Source organism: Ranitomeya imitator, chromosome 4 (genome assembly GCF_032444005.1).
Source record: "Ranitomeya imitator isolate aRanImi1 chromosome 4, aRanImi1.pri, whole genome shotgun sequence".
Taxonomy (NCBI): domain Eukaryota; kingdom Metazoa; phylum Chordata; class Amphibia; order Anura; family Dendrobatidae; genus Ranitomeya; species Ranitomeya imitator.
The window spans coordinates 18,719,700-18,738,856 of NC_091285.1; the positions used below are offsets into that span (position 1 = coordinate 18,719,700).

At 47.3% G+C, this 19,157-nt stretch overlaps 1 protein-coding gene across 1 annotated transcript in view; it reads right to left on the bottom strand.

Annotated features, from left to right (window-relative positions):
* The window catches only part of CREB3L2 (cAMP responsive element binding protein 3 like 2), a 47,156-nt gene that overhangs the window by 11,053 nt on the left and 16,946 nt on the right, over positions 1 to 19,157 (bottom strand). Inside the window, exons 2-9 of the mRNA XM_069763216.1 lie at positions 9,381 to 9,597; positions 7,746 to 7,924; positions 5,025 to 5,112; positions 4,767 to 4,948; positions 2,880 to 3,026; positions 2,425 to 2,483; positions 2,096 to 2,164; positions 1,853 to 1,952 (exon numbers count right to left, since the gene is read on the bottom strand). Coding sequence (XP_069619317.1) covers positions 1,853 to 1,952; positions 2,096 to 2,164; positions 2,425 to 2,483; positions 2,880 to 3,026; positions 4,767 to 4,948; positions 5,025 to 5,112; positions 7,746 to 7,924; positions 9,381 to 9,597 — 1,041 coding nt within the window. The remainder of the gene's footprint in view (positions 1 to 1,852; positions 1,953 to 2,095; positions 2,165 to 2,424; positions 2,484 to 2,879; positions 3,027 to 4,766; positions 4,949 to 5,024; positions 5,113 to 7,745; positions 7,925 to 9,380; positions 9,598 to 19,157) is intronic.

The following is a 19,157-nucleotide window of genomic DNA, read 5'->3' on the forward strand; positions in this document are numbered from 1 at the left end:
ACACAGTGACTGCACCAGCAGAATAGTGAGTGCAGCTCTGGAGTATAATACAGGATGTAACTCAGGATCAGTAATGTAATGTATGTACACAGTGACTGCACCAGCAGAATAGTGAGTGCAGCTCTGGAGTATAATACATGATGTAACTCAGGATCAGTAATGTAATGTATGTACACAGTGACTGCACCAGCAGACTAGTGAGTGCAGCTCTGGGGTATAATACAGGATGTAACTCAGGATCAGTAATGTAATGTATGTACACAGTGACTGCACCAGCAGAATAGTGAGTGCAGCTCTGGGGTATAATACAGGATGTAACTCAGGATCAGTAATGTAATGTATGTACACAGTGACTGCACCAGCAGAATAGTGAGTGCAGCTCTGGGGTATAATACAGGATGTAACTCAGGATCAGTAATGTAATGTATGCACACAGTGACTGCACCAGCAGAATAGTGAGTGCAGCTCTGGAGTATAATACAGGATGTAACTCAGGATCAGTAATGTAATGTATGTACACAGTGACTGCACCAGCAGAATAGTGAGTGCAGCTCTGGAGTATAATACAGGAGGTAACTCAGGATCAGTAATGTAATGTATGTACACAGTGACTGCACCAGCAGAATAGTGAGTGCAGCTCTGGGGTATAATACAGGATGTAACTCAGGATCAGTAATGTAATGTATGTACACAGTGACTGCACCAGCAGAATAGTGAGTGTTGCTCTGGAGTATAATACAGGATGTAACTCAGGATCAGTAATGTAATGTATGTACACAGTGACTGCACCAGCAGAATAGTGAGTGCAGCTCTGGCGTATAATACATGATGTAACTCAGGATCAGTAATGTAATGTATGTACACAGTGACTGCACCAGCAGAATAGTGAGTGCTTATCTGGAGTATAATACAGGATGTAACTCAGGATCAGTAATGTAATGTATGTACACAGTGACTGCACCAGCAGAATAGTGAGTGCAGCTCTGGAGTATAATACAGGATGTAACTCAGGATCAGTAATGTAATGTATGCACACAGTGACTGCACCAGCAGAATAGTGAGTGCAGCTCTGGAGTATAATACAGGATGTAACTCAGGATCAGTAATGTAATGTATGCACACAGTGACTGCACCAGCAGAATAGTGAGTGCAGCTCTGGAGTATAATACAGGATGTAACTCAGGATCAGTAATGTAATGTATGTACACAGTGACTGCACCAGCAGAATAGTGAGTGCAGCTCTGGAGAATAATACAGGATGTAACTCAGGATCAGTAATGTAATGTATGTACACAGTGACTGCACCAGCAGAATAGTGAGTGCAGCTCTGGAGTATAATACAGGATGTAACTCAGGATCAGTAATGTAATGTATGTACACAGTGACTGCACCAGCAGAATAGTGAGTGCAGCTCTGGAGTATAATACAGCATCAGTACATTATATGTTCCCCTCCCTGTTGGCTACATTTCCCCACAATCCAGTTTGCTTCCATTGTCGTTACTTGTCAGTAGAACAATGCGGACATGTAACAATTAGATCCGCTCTGGAGCCACGGACTCATCAAGTTACGACATAATTAGAACCATCCAGATAAGGAATGTAATGGAAACCGTAGAGGGAGACTGTCAGCAAATGAAATGTTAGAAAGACGTCCGCGGTTCTTCCAGGAATCATCTGCCATTTGCAGGTGACCCGGAAAGGTAACAGACCGGTGCGGACCCTCAGAGAATCCAAACTAAAGGCACTAGTGTCACCCTGTAGTGAGATTCTGCCCCCGCTGTTTATGACCTTGGCCGCATGTAATCAATAGAGATGAGACAAGTAATGTAATATATAAGATCGGGGCTCACCATGAGGCAGGTACTGGTTTGGGTGCTGGCGACTTTATACGAGCGGGACACCTTGCCGGCCACCATTGCCTGAAGACGCTGGAGCTGTTGTAAGAGGGTCCTGAGGAACAAGGCACAAGTGAGATCCTCCCTATAGAGGGGGCTGGACACCCACCCAAAATAATGCAGGAGAATAGTGATGTCTGCACAGATCAGCTCATTCCCAGCGACGTACTGGGAAACATTTTGGGGCGATGGTCTCACCTGTTCGTGGTTTCTAAAACCTCCACCTTCTTGCGCAGGTCGCCATTTTCAGAGGAGCAGTTCTCAACCCTATCGGGGGCAAAAAAAAGTCAACATCAGGTAAGAAGGTGAGATTGGGAGGTTAAGGACCAACTCCCTAAAAATAGAAATCAGGAGGACCCTCATTACAGTAGGTTATCCCACTTATACAAGGATACATAGACCGCAGACGTATCACTCATGGGGTCTGACATTCGGGGGTCTCAGAAAGTTATTTCTGACAAAAGTGAGACTTTACTGGAATAACGGCCATATTGGTGGTCATAAAATCCGAGCCTGCGTGTCGTTACCTTTTCTCCAGGCTGTCCATATATTCTTTCTTTTTTCTGCGGCTTTCCTGGGCAGAGATCTAAAAAAAGACGCCAAGAGCATATACTTTATTGGCACTGATAATGGGGGGCGCTGTCATTATGGGGCGTGCTGCGTCCTTTAAAGGGGGTTATCGATTTCAGATAATCCCGATCCCCCACCACTGCTCCCGCAGCCGCTGAGTTCAATGATTGGCTGCATCGCTGTCGAAGTGATGACCATAGCACACATACAAAACAGTGGCCAGGACTCAGCACTGGACCCGGGGAGGACATGTAAAGCACTGTTTGCTTTATTTAAAAAAAAAAAAAAAAACAATACTGCGGCCGAGAGACAATCGTTTTCAGAAACGGGATAAACCCTTTAAGTCCAGCACAATATGGTTCGAATACCCAAATAATCCAGCATGGGGGAAAAACTGGGGCAAGGACTGTACCTTGTTTTTTATCTTCCTGCGGATTTTCTTCAGCGCCTTCTCTTCGGCCTTAGTGAGCGGCAGTTTCGTGGGGATGGGGTATCCTTCTGCCACTAGGGTTCTTTTCTCTTCTTCCGTGAGGATGAGAGGTCCGGTGCCCTGCAGCTTCTGCAAGTCAAACATTAAACGTTAAGGATCGGCCAATTAAAATAACTACTACACACTGACTGCAGTGCCTACTCACTACCTGTAGGGGGCACTGCGTGCCTATTACTACATCGAGGTGTATGGGAATAGTCTGTAGGATGAGTGGCGTTATCTAGCCTCTGTTATCCAGCCACGCACATCTTCAGGGAAGACTTTGGACTTCATGACCAGACTCAGGAGAGCAGCGTCACACCGCGATTCTCCATCATATATATGTGTGCATCAATCAGCCATAATGAACTGCCTAACTATGTGTAACCCCCCCGTGCTCCCAAATCATCTCTGCCCCAGCAAAGCCTGGACGCCACACCATCTCTGAAGAGGTCCTAGGTTATTTGGTATCAAATCCCGAAAGCCCATGCGTCTACCCGCAGGACCCGGCATCTAACCAGAGCACTTCGCAAGACCCAGCGTCTACCTGGAGGACCCCGCAAGATTTGGACCACCCCGCAAGACATCGCGTCTACACGGAGCACCCCGCAAGACCCGGCGTCTCCCCGGAGCACCCCGCAAGACCCGGCGTCTACCCGGAGCACCCTGCGTCTACCCGGCGTCTACCCGGAGCACCCTGCGTCTACCCGGTGTATACTCGGAGCACCCTGCGTCTACCTGGCGTATACCCGGAGCACCCTGCGTCTACCCGGAGGACCCGACGTCTACCGGGAGGACCCATCGTCTGCCCAGCGTCTACCCGGAGCACCCAGCGTCTGCCCAGCGTCTACCCGGAGCACCTCGCAAGACCCGGCATCTAACCAGAGCACTTCGCAAGACTCAGCGTCTACCTGGAGGACCCCGCAAGATTTGGACCACCCTGCAAGACCCGGCGTCTACACGGAGCACCCCGCAAGACCCGGCGTCTACCCGGAACACACCGCAAAACCCGGTGTATACCCGGAGCACCCTGCGTCTACCCGGAGGACCCAACATCTACCGGGAGGACCCAACGTCTGCCCCGCGTCTACCCGGAGCACCTCGCAAGACCCGGCGTCTAATCAGAGCACCTCGCAAGACCCAGCGTCTTCCTGGAGGACCCCGCAAGATTTGGACCACCCTGCAAGACCCGGCGTCTACACGGAGCACACCGCAAGACCCGGCGTATACCCGGAGCACCCTGCGTCTACCCGGAGGACCCAGCGTCTGCCCCGCGTCTACCCGGAGCACCCCGCAAGACCCGGCATCTAGCCAGAGCACTTCGCAAGACCCAGCATCTACCTTGAGGACCCCGCAAGATTTGGAGCACCCTGCAAGACCCCGCGTCTAAGCGGAGCACACCGCAAGACCCGGCGTATACCTGGAGCACCTCGCAAGACCCAGCGTCTACCTGGAGCACTTCGCAAGACCCAGCGTCTACTCGGAGGACCCCACATGATCTGGAGCCCCCTGCAAAGCACAGGGCACCCCCCTAGACCCAGCGTCTACCCGGAGCACCCTGTAACACCAGGCGTCTACCCGGAGCACCCCGAAAGGTCCGGCGTCTACCCAGAGAACCCCGCAAGGCCTGGAGCACCCCGCAAGATCTGGAGCATCCCACAAGACCCAGCATCTACCCAGAGCATCCCACAATAGCTGCCATATACAGGGAACAACCCATATGACCTGCAGTTTGGAGATGCTCTGAGCCAGTATAATATGAAATAAGTGCTATCCAGTGACAACCTCAGCACTGCTACATCTGTAGCTGCGACCTCACATTGGACTTACATGGGGAGCAGTCAGGAGAGGAGAATTGGAGAGCGCTGATGGACTGCGAGCTACGCCTTTGTTTCCGGACTGCAGAGGGCTGGAGGGAGGAAGGGATCGGCTGGGGCTTTGACCTCCTTCAGAGTCACTTCCATGGCTGCTGGGGGGAGTTGGGGGCAGCTGCAGACTATCAGATGAGGCGGCTGCAGGAAGGAGGAAAATGTCACTAAAGTAAAGAGTCGAACCTGCATCAGCGAGGACACATGTAGAGGAGCCCACCTTCTTTAGGACACAGGTTCAAGAACTGATCCACCTCATGGGGCTCCAGCTTTATCTGTGGCAAGGCCTTCGGGATCAGAGGCTTGTGCTGCAATAATACAATAGGGCAGATATTAGGATTGGACTGAAAGCAAAGCTCAGCAGTGAAATAGGCCATCACGGAAATAACCTACAGCCTATTGGAGCTTAGATTGCATTTTTTCTTTTAAACATCTTTTTATTAAATTTTGTGCATATAAACATCAACACTATGGCTCATCATAGAAAAAAAACAGGAACAGTAGCACTTATAAAGATGTTGAGCAAAGGCAAAAGAGAGAGGAAAGGCAAAGAGAAAAAAAAAAGAAAAAGTTATAGATTGCATTTTTTAATGCTGAGGTTCTGGATTAGAGGCTATTCCAAACATTGCTATTACATACATACAATCAACAGATCATTTTGGAATTGTAATTTTAGGACAGATGCATAGTGTAAATGGTTTACAGGGGTAACACATGGGATCACATTCCCTTTACTGGCAACACAAAGAGGGTATTGTGACATTCAAGCATATTGTGCTATGTGAACTGTAACCACCAAGTATATTGTGCTATGTGAACTGTAACCACCAAGTATATTGTGCTATGTGAATTGTAACCACCAAGTATATTGTGCTATGTGAACTGTAACCACCAAGTATATTGTACTATGTGAACTGTAACCACCAAGTATATTGTGCTATGTGAACTGTAACCACCAAGTATATTGTGCTATGTGAATTGTAACCACCAAGTATATTGTGCTATGTGAACTGTAACCACCAAGTATATTGTGCTATGTGAATTGTAACCACCAAGTATATTGTGCTATGTGAATTGTAACCACCAAGTATATTGTGCTATGTGAATTGTAACCACCAAGTATATTGTGCTATGTGAATTGTAACCACCAAGTATATTGTGCTATGTGAATTGTAACCACCATGTGAATTGTAACCACCAAGTATATTGTGCTATGTGAACTGTAACCACCAAGTATATTGTGCTATGTGAACTGTAACCACCAAGTATATTGTGCTATGTGAACTGTAACCACCAAGTATATTGTGCTATGTGAACTGTAACCACCAAGTATATTGTGCTATGTGAATTGTAACCACCAAGCATATTGTGCTATGTGAATTGTAACCACCAAGTATATTGTGCTATGTAAATTGTAACCACCAAGTATATTGTGCTATGTGAATTGTAACCACCAAGTATATTGTGCTATGTGAATTGTAACCACCAAGTATATTGTGCTATGTGAATTGTAACCACCAAGTATATTGTGCTATGTGAATTGTAACCACCAAGTATATTGTGCTATGTAAATTGTAACCACCAAGTATATTGTGCTATGTGAATTGTAACCACCAAGTATATTGTGCTATGTGAATTGTAACCACCAAGTATATTGTGCTATGTGAATTGTAACCACCAAGTATATTGTGCTATGTGAATTGTAACCACCAAGTATATTGTGCTATGTGAATTGTAACCACCAAGTATATTGTGCTATGTGAATTGTAACCACCAAGTATATTGTGCTATGTGAATTGTAACCACCAAGCATATTGTGCTATGTGAATTGTAACCAAGTATATTGTGCAATGTGAATTGTAACCACCAAGTATATTGTGCTATGTGAACTGTAACCACCAAGTATATTGTGCTATGTGAATTGTAACCACCATGTGAATTATAACCACCAAGTATATTGTGCTATGTGAACTGTAACTACTAACAACACTGTGTTTTAGACGTGAACTGTAACCAGCAGGATTATTGTGCCTTCTATGGTCTGTAACCACCAAAGATATTGTCTTCCATGAACTGTAACCAGCAACCATATTGTGCTATGTGAACTGTATTTATAAAACATTGTGCTTTATAGGTGAACTGTAACCAGCAAGAACCTTTTTGTTTTTATTTGAGCTGTAACCAGCAGGTATACAACGTTTGCTGTGTGAACTGTAACCACCAAGCATATTTTGTTTTATCGGTGAACTATAACCAGCAAGAATATTGTGGTTTTTATGTGAACTTTAACCTTGACGCACACAATGTTTGCTATATGAACTATAACCACCAAGCATGTTGTGTCTTCTATGTGAACTGTTACCACCAAGCATAAACGTGCATGCTACATGAACTAGAACCAAGAAGTATATTGTGCTTTCTGTGTGAACTGTAACCAACAAGCATATTGTGCTTTCTATATTTACTGTAGCCAGGAAGCATATTGTGATATCTATGTGAATGGTAGTCATAAAGCATATTGTGCTTTCTATGGGAACTGTAACTACCAAGTGTATTGTGCCTACTATGATCTGCAACCACCATTGTGCTTTCTATGGGAACTGTAACCACCAAGTATATTGTGCTATGTGATTTATAACCACCAAGCATATTGTGCTATGCGATTTATAACTACCAAGCATATTATGCCTTCTATGTAACCACCATTTTTCTGTGCACTGTAACTATCAGGCGTATTGTGATTTCTAGGTGAACTGTAACCACTAAGCGCACCGCACTATTGTTATGTACAGAAAATACAGGCATAAGTTCTATCAACACTTTCATTTATTGCTTCTTTAAAGAAGAACCCTGAAACCCTCTTTGATTGAAAGCTCATTCATCTTACAGGAACTATGGTGGGCAGTTTATGAGATGACAATTGGTGAGACATGACAATTACCTCGTCTGGCTCTGGCAGTTGTGGCAGTGCTTCCACCTCCAGAGCTATAGTCACCGTTGGGTTGGTGGTAAGGGTAACAGATGGTGCCAAGCCTGAGCTTTCTTCCACTGGGACTTCCATCTTAATTTTCGTAGGAGTAATCTGCCCTCCAAGACACCAGTCCTCACCAGTGAGATCTCCTGCAGAGGTAAAGATGACAACTTAAAGGGATATTCTTATTTTAGTTAACATGCAAGTTCCCCATTAACCAAGAACCTCCAAAAATACTTGCTAAAAATTTGAGTTGAGATATTCCTCCAGGAAATATGTGAATACATTTGCAAAGTTCTGTTTATTACGGGACTGTCCCGAAATAAGATAAGAGTTTTATACAGGGAATTTAGTGTTTATTGAAGGCAATACATTTTGCATAATGGGGAGATATTGCGAAATTCTGAACCTGATACATTTTTGAATGACCCACATACTCTCACAAGCCTCAGGACAATCATTGAGGACTTTCAGCCACCCGGCAAAGAAGGAATTAAGACATTCACTGGGTGCAGATTGACGTCAGCCGGAGAACAGGACACCTCATGGCTTCCGGGTGTCAAGACTTTAACCCTTGCCTGGACCTTGCATGCCTACGCAGTCTATAAATATGACTGGGACCAGTAACACTATACACACTGCACTGGAGGAAGCAATGAAAGTGTCAGGTTATCCAAGCAATAAAAGACCAGCTACACCTATAAGTTCTTCCTGTCCCTGCCTGACAACACGGCCACCTTCACCTCGGGTAAATAATACCTGACTTTCCTTTTTCACTTGCAAACATCAGGGCGGATTACATTTTCCAGTCACGCTCACTGTAAAAAATATTTTTTCGTTCTATTTGTGAAAAAGGCCCCATTGAGGCTTTTGATTTTTGGTTGGCCGGCATCAGCCTTTTGGACTTTTTTTTATGTCTGAGACTCGTAACAGTAGCAATAATTGCAACCTAAGACCACCACGTCAGGGTAGTCGAGAGCAAAACGACAACCGGCCCGCCAAGAGCAAAACGACAACCGGCCCGCCGAGAGCAAAACTAAAACCGGCCCGCCGAGAGCAAAACGACAACCGGCCCGCCGAGAGCAAAACGACAACCGGCCCGCCGAGAGCAAAACGACAACCGGCCCGCCGAGAGCAAAACGACAACCGGCCCGCCGAGAGCAAAACGACAACCGGCCCGCCGAGAGCAAAACGACAACCGGCCCGCCGAGAGCAAAACGACAACCGGCCCGCCGAGAGTAAAAACGACAACCGTCCCGAGAGCAATACGACAACCGTCCCGCCGAGAGCAAAACGACAACCGGACCCTCAGAAGCAAAACGAGACCTGGTAGCTCAGAAGTAATTGGCTGTTCCTGTCCGAATAATCAAGCCCCTGAGGCCCGTCATGTTAGAATGATCGAGCACAGAGACAGTCCGTTGAAATACTAAAGGCCGGTTCATCGGAATAATCACACCAAAGGCCCATCCTAAAGGAAGAAGCACGCCCAAGACCCGTCCTATCACACCAGTCCCAACCTATCGAACTCTGCACTCAAAGCTGGGCTCATCACGAATCTATATACCTCCAACGTTCCCCCCCACACACAATATCAGGCATTTATACCATCACTGAAGTTATCATCTGAAGATCCGTGAGTGAAGGGCGACTGCGGGCGTGAATCCCCACACAGGGAGTAACTGTGTTCTGCCTTAATCATCGGCGAGGGAGAGCTGGGATTCTCCACTTCCATCATTTCATATTTCTCTGTCAGGAACGGGTCTCCGATGAGTTGTCCGAGGGCGTCCAACAGGGCGGTGTCATCGAGGAGCTCCGAGAAGTGCTATAAAAGGCAAAAAAAATGCAGAATGAAACCTCACGTTATCACAGCTTAACTAACAAAACAGCATAACTACTAATCTAACGGCACCATCAGAACATGTCGATGGCTCTCTCTGTAGTTTCCCTTTAACTCCTCTGAATCACATTGAGGAAACTGCTATTTTCAGCAGCCGGCAGGGTCCGGACTTCCTAAAAGGGTCTCGACAGTTCGTGAAATATTGTGGATGGAGGTGAAGCCGGAGTTTTGTGGGAGCCAAGATGGCCGCCCGGCATTACGATCTCCGCCATATTGGTTGTCACTCAGCTCTCCCAGGATCAGATGTAGGATGGCATAGTGGTGTTATAGCCTTACAGGGGCAGCCGGTCAGGACAGGATATCATCTCCCGTCCCTCCAATGTACACACAGCAGCTCCACCAGCCTCGGCCCAGCTGAGCACATCTATATACAAACGGACATTGTGTGTACACAGGAGGGTGAACCCGTCATGGCCGCCCATCAGTGTTAAAAGCCTCAGCAAACACACATGTACATACTGTACGGGGCACAGACGTCTCCCAGCGGCCTCTCGGCTGGGAAGTTTATTCTTCTAGACAGGTCTGAATGCAACAATTGTACAATCCAGTTACTACACGGCGGAGACACCAAGGGAAAAGGCCGAGGGGGCAACGCCATCGAAATGTCCTGGAAACTCCAAGAAAAAGGAAAATGTAATTTACAAAATATACTTAGGGTTATGGTCTTGGTTCTGCATTTATTTAGGGGGCTTGGCCTAGTGGCTATACTTGATTTAGGGCTCTGGTCTGAGATCTATCAGGGGGTCTTGTGTTGGGTCTACTAATTTAAAGAGTCTATTCTAGGTTATGTATTTATTTAGGGATCTCGATTATTTAGATGGGTCTGTTGTTATTCATTTGGTCTATATATATTTGTTTAGTGGGGTCTGCACCAGTTTAGGGGGCCTGGCGTCCATATTAGTTTAGGTTGCCCGGGCTCCGCAGTAGTTTAGGTGGCCTGGCCTGGGATCCGTACCGGTTTAGGGGGGCCTGGCTTGGGATCCGTACCAGTTTAGGGGGCCTGGCCTGGGGTCTGTACCAGTTTAGGGGGCCTGGCCTGGGGTCCGTACCAGTTTAGGGGGCTTGGCCTGGGGTCCGTACCAGTTTAGGGGGCCTGGCCTGGGGTCCGTACCAGTTTAGGGGGCCTGGCCTGGGGTCAGTACCAGTTTAGGGGGCCTGGCCTGGAGTCCGTACCAGTTTAGGGGGCCTGGCCTGGGGTCCGTACCAGTTTAGGAGGCCTGGGGTCTGTATCAGTTTAGGGGGCCTGGCCTGGGGTCCGTACCAGTTTAGGGGGCCTGGCCTGGGGTCTGTATTAGTTTAGGGGTCAGGGCTGGGTTTTGTATTCGTTTAGGGGTCAGGGCTGGGTTTTGTATTCGTTTAGGGGTCCAGGTCTGGTGTCCATATTAGTTTATGGGGTTTGTGGCCTGAAGTCTAAACGCAAGATAGATGGAACGATAGAGCTTCCATTATTACACTGCAGGACAATTATAAGCCGCCATCTTACTGTCTAATATCCCTTTAACTTTTATAGAGTCCCTTTAAATCCGAGTAGAGGATTTGAGGGTGCGATCTGGCACCTTGTGAGCCTGACTCTAGCTCTTAACCCCTTGTGAGTCAGCCACCCCGCAGGAAAAGTAATAAAAGCTGCAGACATCTTCGGCAGCGACGGCGTTAAGAAGTCAAATCCACAGACGAAAAGTTAAATCCAGACAGTTACGTGGAGGAACCACAAATCCGGACAAACACCCCGAGTCTGAAACCCGATCAGTTTTCCATGAGTCACGGCACATTTTCAGACAAAAAAAAAAAATTGGAAATGTGGGAAAGGAGGAAAATAATACTGTGAGGATATCTCCTTGGAAGCAGCTGGCGCTATCTTATCGCGGGGGCCACTGTACATGGACAATAAGGGTCTACACGGGACGGAGGGGGCAGGAAGTGGCGATAGGAGCAAAAATTCAGCAATTTTTCATTAAGGTTTGGCTCACGTTTTTTGACACTTTTTCAATAAATGGTGCAAAAGAAAAAAGTTTGAGCAGCGTGCGGAGGACAGGATGAAGTTTGTTTTAGGCAGGGAGGGAGGAGAGATGGGGACCAGATGTTCGAGGCTGCACACACTTTCCGCAGCCCGTCGGGCCCACATTGCATCATCTGTACATAAAGCCTCCCACCCGCCCTCTCGACTCAACCAGAAACAGACAGGGATTTTTTTTTTTTTTTTTTTTTACAGGGGCTCCCCTGATCACATCCACATTCTCATCCTGGAAGTGGACCAAAGGGAGTCCCGGGCTCAGTGTCGACTCCAGGGAAAAAGTAAGCGCCCACTGGTGGGAAATCTGCCACTCAAAACACTCAAATCCCATTGTCTTGGAAATCTCTACAATTTATTGAGTCCAGGAGTCCAAAACAACCCAAAGGGAGGATATTGCACGTGAGATGTTTTTCCTGTATTTATTCTATTCGTGAACTTGTTCAATTGAGTAACCATTTTTATTTTCACCTTTAAAAATGGCCGCCTTTTAATTTCTGATCGGTGATATTAAGAATGTCTGATAAATACAACAAGTCTATAAAAGGCCAATACCGCCTTTAAAATAGATCTCTAATGTTCTGACATAATAATACTGGACACAAATGAATCCTGCAAATGGCCCCTTTAAATGCAAGCCACGCCCTCCTGACTGTTTAGAAATGGTCTTTGTCTATCAGGTCAACATGAACATGTCATGTGAGCTGACTTTTTTTCTGTTGCCATTCAAACATTTTTTTTTAATCTATTAGTTTAGAATTAATATTGAAGGTAAAAAAAAAAAAAAAGAAGAAGTCCCAATACCGACCCAGAGGTTGGTTTCTTTCAAAAAAATGTATTCATCTTACATACTGGTAATTTTTTTTTTTAAGCGTTTTTAATATAGTAATTTATTGGACAAGAGAGGTAAGCAATAAAGCCTCTCTGGTCAAATAACAGCCATAGTCTTCTACAGCGCCCCCCTTCCATGGATGGCTACAAATATTTTAATTTTCCTTTTTATCTCAAATACCAAAAATTGTATTAAATAATGTATTGAAAATTAAAAGTTTATGCCCCCTTCTAAACATGTTCAGACCGGCGGGGAGGAGAAAGGTTAAGCTAGCCCTTACTCGGTCATATCCCTGAACTACACTTGTATATTCCAAGCCTTCAGGTAAGTCGACAAGTCCCGGCTTTATCCCAACTCGCTAAACGCAGAAATATGAGCCCAGGTGTTAGCTGGAAAAAAAAAAAAAAGTACAAAGAATCTCTTCATGAGACAGACATCCACCGTCCGGTTGAGGAGAAGACATTCCTGCCGCTGACTACAGATACCTGGAGGCTCAAACTCTCACTTCTCGGAATGTTGATGGAATTCACGCTTTCTTTCGAGAAATTTCTTGGGACACAAAGCAACTAGAGTCTAAAGCTTTTGCTGGTGTCTCTGCGCCTTCCAACAACTATGACTGACTGCGTTATCTTACTGTTTGCAAAGCTTTTAGTTGTGCAGGCGGATATTATAATAGTTAATCGCTTAATACAGTGGGGAAAATAAGTATTTGATCCGCTGCCGATTTTGCCAGTTTTCCCACCTACAAAGAATGGAGAGGGCTGTAATTTTTAGCGTAGGTACACTTCACCCGTGACAGACAGAATCTAGAAATAAAAAAAAAACAGAAAATCACAGTGTATTATTTTTACAAAATTAATTTGTATTTTATTGCAGGAAATAAGTATTTGATACAATAGAAAAATAGAACTTAATATTTGGTGCAGAAACCTTTGTTGGCAATTACAGAGGTCAGATGTTTCCTGTGGTTCTTGACCAAGTTTGCACACACACAGCAGCAGGGATATTGGCCCCCTCATCCATACAGATCTTCTCCAGATCTTTCAGGTTTAGGTTCGGTCACTGGACAACATTGGGTTTCAGCTCCTTCCAAAGATTTAATTCTATTGGGTTCAGGTCTGGAGGCTGGCTAGGCCACTCCAGGACCTTGAACTGTTTCTTACGGAGCCACTCCTTAGTTTTCTTGACTCTGTTTCAGGTCATTGTCATGCTGGAAGACCCAGCCAAGACCCATCTTCAATGCTGTTACTGAGGGAAGGAGGTTGTTGGCCAAAATCTCACAATACCCACCCATCCTCCCTTCAATAGTTGTCCTGTCCCCTTTGCAGATATGCACCCCAAAGTATATTTCCCCCACCATGCTTCACGGTTGGGACGGTGTTCTTGGGGTTGTACTCATCCTTTTTCCTCCAAAAATGGCGAGTGGAGTGGATACCAAAAAGTTCTATTTTGGCTTCATCTGACCACTTGACCTTCTCCCATGCCTGTCTGGATCATCCAGATGGTCACTGGTGAACTTCAAATGGGCCTGGACATGTGCTGGTGTGAGCAGGGGGACCTTATGTTCCCTGCAGGATTTTAATTCATGACGGCGTAGTGTGTTACTAAAGGTAATGAGACTGATCGGCAGGCCTTTAGGAAACCCGCAATCTCACTGGCAGTCCGATAGGCAACCTGCAATCTCATCAGCAGTCCGATAGGCAACCAGCAATCTCATCGGCAGTCCGATAGGCAACCAGCAATCTCATCGGCAGTCCGATAGGCAACCAGCAATCTCATCGGCAGTCCGATAGGCAACCAGCAATCTCATCGGCAGTCCGATAGGCAACCAGCAATCTCATCGGCAGTCCGATAGGCAACCTGCAATCTCACTGGCAGTCCAATAGGCAACCTGCAATCTCACTGGCAGTTCGATAGGCAACCTGCAATCTCATCGGCAGTCCAATAGGCAACCTGCAATCTCATCGGCAGTCCAATAGGCAACCTGCAATCTCACCGGCAGTCCAATAGGCAACCTGCAATCTCACTGGCAGTTCGATAGGCAACCTGCAATCTCATCGGCAGTCCGATAGGCAACCAGCAATCTCATCGGCAGTCCGATAGGCAACCAGCAATCTCATCGGCAGTCCGATAGGCAACCAGCAATCTCATCGGCAGTCCGATAGGCAACCTGCAATCTCATCGGCAGTCCGATAGGCAACCAGCAATCTCATCGGCAGTCCGATAGGCAACCTGCAATCTCATCGGCAGTCCGATAGGCAACCTGCAATCTCATCAGCAGTCCTTCTGGTGACAGTCAGTCCTTTGGGCAACCTGTATTCTAACCGGCACAGTTTTAAGCAACATGTAATCTCACCGGCAGTCGTTTCGGCAACCTGCAATTTAATCACTAATCTTTAAGGCAACACATTTTTTTTTTTAATGGCCGTTCTAGACAAGGGTTAATATGACAAGGCGAGTGCAGACATCGCCATATGTAAAAAAAACATAGAGCTCCTTATCTGCCATCTAAACAGTAGGTTTCCTGTTAATACATTTTTCATATGTGAAAGTCCCTATCGCCAAACCTCAAAAATTGTTGCCGTACAAATCTGCGGCATTTCTTCAATCTTGTATTCTAATTTTATGCATCTATTCCATATCTACAAAGATCGTGAGCATCTTCACCGTTATGTTGCGGTTCTTTGCTCAGAGATGAGCGACGGCCGACAGAAATGTGACAATGATCGGGGCTCTAGGACCGTGTTGGGCACAAATGTGCAGGATTCTGTCCGAGGTCCGGAAATCGGTCTCTTGTGTATAGAGGCTGCCAGGTCCAGCCGGAGTCAACATCTGGAGTCCATCACTGGAGAACCCCTCCCAGGGAGCAGCAATCGCTCCGCTAAGGCTGTGGGCCGGAGGTGCGACATTCAAATACAACAATCACTGTACGGACTGCACATCGGGTGATTATGTGCTGCACAGAACAATTGCTGACTGATCTGTTACAGGTGATTCAGTGCACATCTGAAGCCGGGTCTAAAGCCCCCGTCACACATAGCGAGATCGCTAGCGAGATCGCTGCTGAGTCACAAGTTTTGTGACGCAACAGCGATCTCAGTAGCGATCTCGTTATGTGTGACACGTAGCAGCGATCAGGCCCCTGCTGTGAGATCGCTGGTCGTGTCGGAATGGCCTGGACCATTTTTTGATCGTTGAGGTCCCGCTGGGTAGCACACATCACTGTGTTTGACACCTTACCAACGACCTCGCTCACAGGACGTCCCATTGAATCATCATGAAATAGCATCGTTCTACAGGTCGCTACAGTTCACCGCATCGCTGCTGCGTCGTTGGGGAGATCGCACTGTGTGACATCTCACCAGCGACCACATAGCGACGCTTGAGCGATCCCTGACAGGTCGTATCGTTGTCGGAATCGCTCAAGCGTCGCTATGTGTGACGGGGCCTTTACTGTGTAACCTGACTGTTAAAGAACCAATGACCAACAAACAAGTAGCTGATTGGCAATTGTTTAGTGCCGCAAGTTGGCCCGTGTAAGCGGACCCTTCTTTAGACACTGTATTACAAGTATCGTGTGAGGAGCAGCGTAGGGAGGAGTAAAAAAAAAAAGTAGGAACACATCATAGGGAGGGGCATGCCATAGGGAAAAGTCAAAGGGAGGAGCAGCATGGGGAAAAACACGCCAAAGGGAGGAACAGCATAGGGAGAAACATGCCATAGGGAGGAGCACGCCATAGGGAGAAGCACACCGTAGGGAGAAGCACGCCATAGGGAAGAGTCAAAGGGAGGAGCAGCGTGGGGAGAAACACACCAAAGGGAGGAACAGCGTAGGGAGAAACATGCCATAGGGAGAAGCACACCGTAGGCAGAAGCACGCCATAGGGAAGAGTCAAAGGGAGGAGCAGCGTAGGGAGAAACTTGCCATAGGGAGGAGCACGCCATAGGGAGAAGCACACCGTAGGGTGAAGCACTCCGTAGGGAGAAGCACGCCATAGAGAGAAGCGTGCCGTAGGGCAGGAGCAGTGTAGGGAGAAACACGCCAAAGGGAGAAGCACGCCATAGAGAGAAGCAAGCCATAGGGAAGGAGCAGCATAGGGAGAAACACGCCATAAGGAGGAGTAGCGTAGGGAGAGGCACGCCATAGGGAGAAGCACGCCATAGAGAAGGAGCAGCGTAGGGACAAACACGCCATAAGTAGGAGCAGCGTAGGGAGAAGCACGCCATAAGGAGGAGCAGCGCGGGGAGACACACGCCATAGGGAGGAGCAGCGTAGGGAGAAGCACACCATAAGGAGCAACAGCATAGGGAGAAGCATGCCATAAGGAGGAGCAGCGTAGGGAGAAACTTGCCATAGGGAGGAGCACGCCATAGGGAGAAGCACACCTTAGGGTGAAGCACTCCGTAGGGAGAAGCACGCCATAGAGAGAAGCGTGCCGTAGGGCAGGAGCAGCGTAGGGAGAAACATGCCAAAGGGAGAAGCACGCCATAGAGAGAAGCAAGCCATAGGGAAGGAGCAGCATAGGGAGAAACACGCCATGAGGATGAGCAGCGTAGGGAGACACACGCCATAGGGAGGAGCTGCGTAAGGAGACACGCCATAGAGAGGAGCAGCGTAGGGAGAAACACGCCACAGGGAGGAACAGCGTAGGGAGAAACACGCCATAGGGAGGAGCAGCGTAGGGAGAAACACGCCATAGGGAGGAGCAGCGTAGGGAGACACACGCCATAGAGAGGAGCAGCGTAGGGAGACACACGCCATAGGGAGGAGCAGCCTAGGGAGAAACACGCCACAGGGAAGAACAGCGTAAGGAGAAACACGCCATAGGGAGGAGCAGCGTAGGGAGAAACACGCCATAGGGAGGAGCAGCGTAGGGAGAAACACGCCATAGGGAGGAGCAGCGTAGGGAGAAACAAGCCATAGGGAGGAGCAGCGTAGGGAGAAACAAGCCATAGGGAGCAGCGTAGGGAGAAACACGCCATAGGGAGGGGCAGTATAGGGAGAAACACGCCATAGGGAGGAGCAGCGTAGAAAGAAACACACCATAAGGAAGAGCAGCGTAGGGAGAAACATGCCATAGGGAGGAGCAGCGTAGGGAGAAACATGCCATAGGGAGGAGCAGCGTAGGGAGAAACATGCCATAGGGAGGAGCAGCGTAGGGAGAAACATGCCATAAGGAGGAGCAGTGCAGGGAGAAACATACCATAGGGAGGAGCAGCCTAGGGAGAAACATGCCATAGAGAGGAGCAGCGTAGGGAGAAACACGCCATAAGGAGGAGCAGCCTAGGGAGATACATGCCATAGGGAGGAGTATCGTAAGGAAGAATCAAAAGAAAGGGGCACCGCAGGGAGGGGTTGTGGCAGGCAGGGGCACCGCCATAGTGCAACCTTGCATCCTAGAGAGAAATCAGGGGATGCACACTGGGAAGGAATGTGAAAACTGTATGGCAGTACAATTGATCACAGTAACTATTACTTTAGCACAATATGGTGGTATTTACCTGGGTATCGCGTGTCTCGGTTACCTAGGTAGATATATGGCATTGTGATTTCGGTAATATATGGTACCTAGACTCTTCTTGTATACTGTACTGACACTTATTATTAGGGACTTCGTGGTCGGAGTATTCAGTCACCAGGGACCAACAGAAGATGCTGCAAATCCCTTTTTCAGTATTAGGTCATATATAGATCCGCGTTGCATCGGGGGTTAACGTGCAGATCTGTGGCCAGTATACAAGGCCCCTCATTATATGCTCCACCAGCAACAGTATACAGGGGCTGTGCTGCTACACAGGGGGGGAAAGTGTTAATTACGCCTGGAATCAATAGACCAACTGAAAGGCTTCTTCCCAGAACTTTACTCATAGATGAGGTATCATCTTCCGCAGGCAGCGAAGGATTAATTGGCGACATTTGTAATCCCTGGACACGATGTTTTCGCAGCGCACAGCGGGGGTCCGGAGGTATGAATGGAGGCAGTAATAACTGAAAATCTCAACTCCGTCATCAATAATTCATTTCATTGTTGTCCCATATAATCACTTCTGAGAAATCTGGGTGACAACCAGCGTGGCCCTTTCAGAGATGACGTGACCCCCCAATACTGAGCTGCTGAAGGTCACATCTGCCTATAATCTATTCATCGCTGCCATTCATGGATGCAGGAAAGCTGGGTGAAAACTAAAGTGCTAAAACTTTTCAAGCACTGATTGCATTGTATGAGTATTATCTGGAGGTATTACACAGTGTGTTGGTACTTTTTAAAACTATATGGCGGTACTGATTGAACACTAGTGGTATTATTTGGGCAGTCTGTTTGGCACTGTTTGAGCACTTTATGGTGGCACTATTGGAGCACAGTATGAGGGCACTATTGGAGCACAGTATGAGGGCACTATTGGAGCACAGTATGATGGCACTATTGGAGCACAGTATGAGGGCACTATTGGAGCACAGTATGAGGGCACTATTGGAGCACAGTATGATGGCACTATTGGAGCACAGTATGATGGCACTATTGGAGCACAGTATGATGGCACTATTGGAGCACAGTATGGTGGTACTATTGGAGCACAGTATGGTGGTACTATTGGAGCACAGTATGGTGGTAGTATTGGAGCACAGTATGAGGGCACTATTGG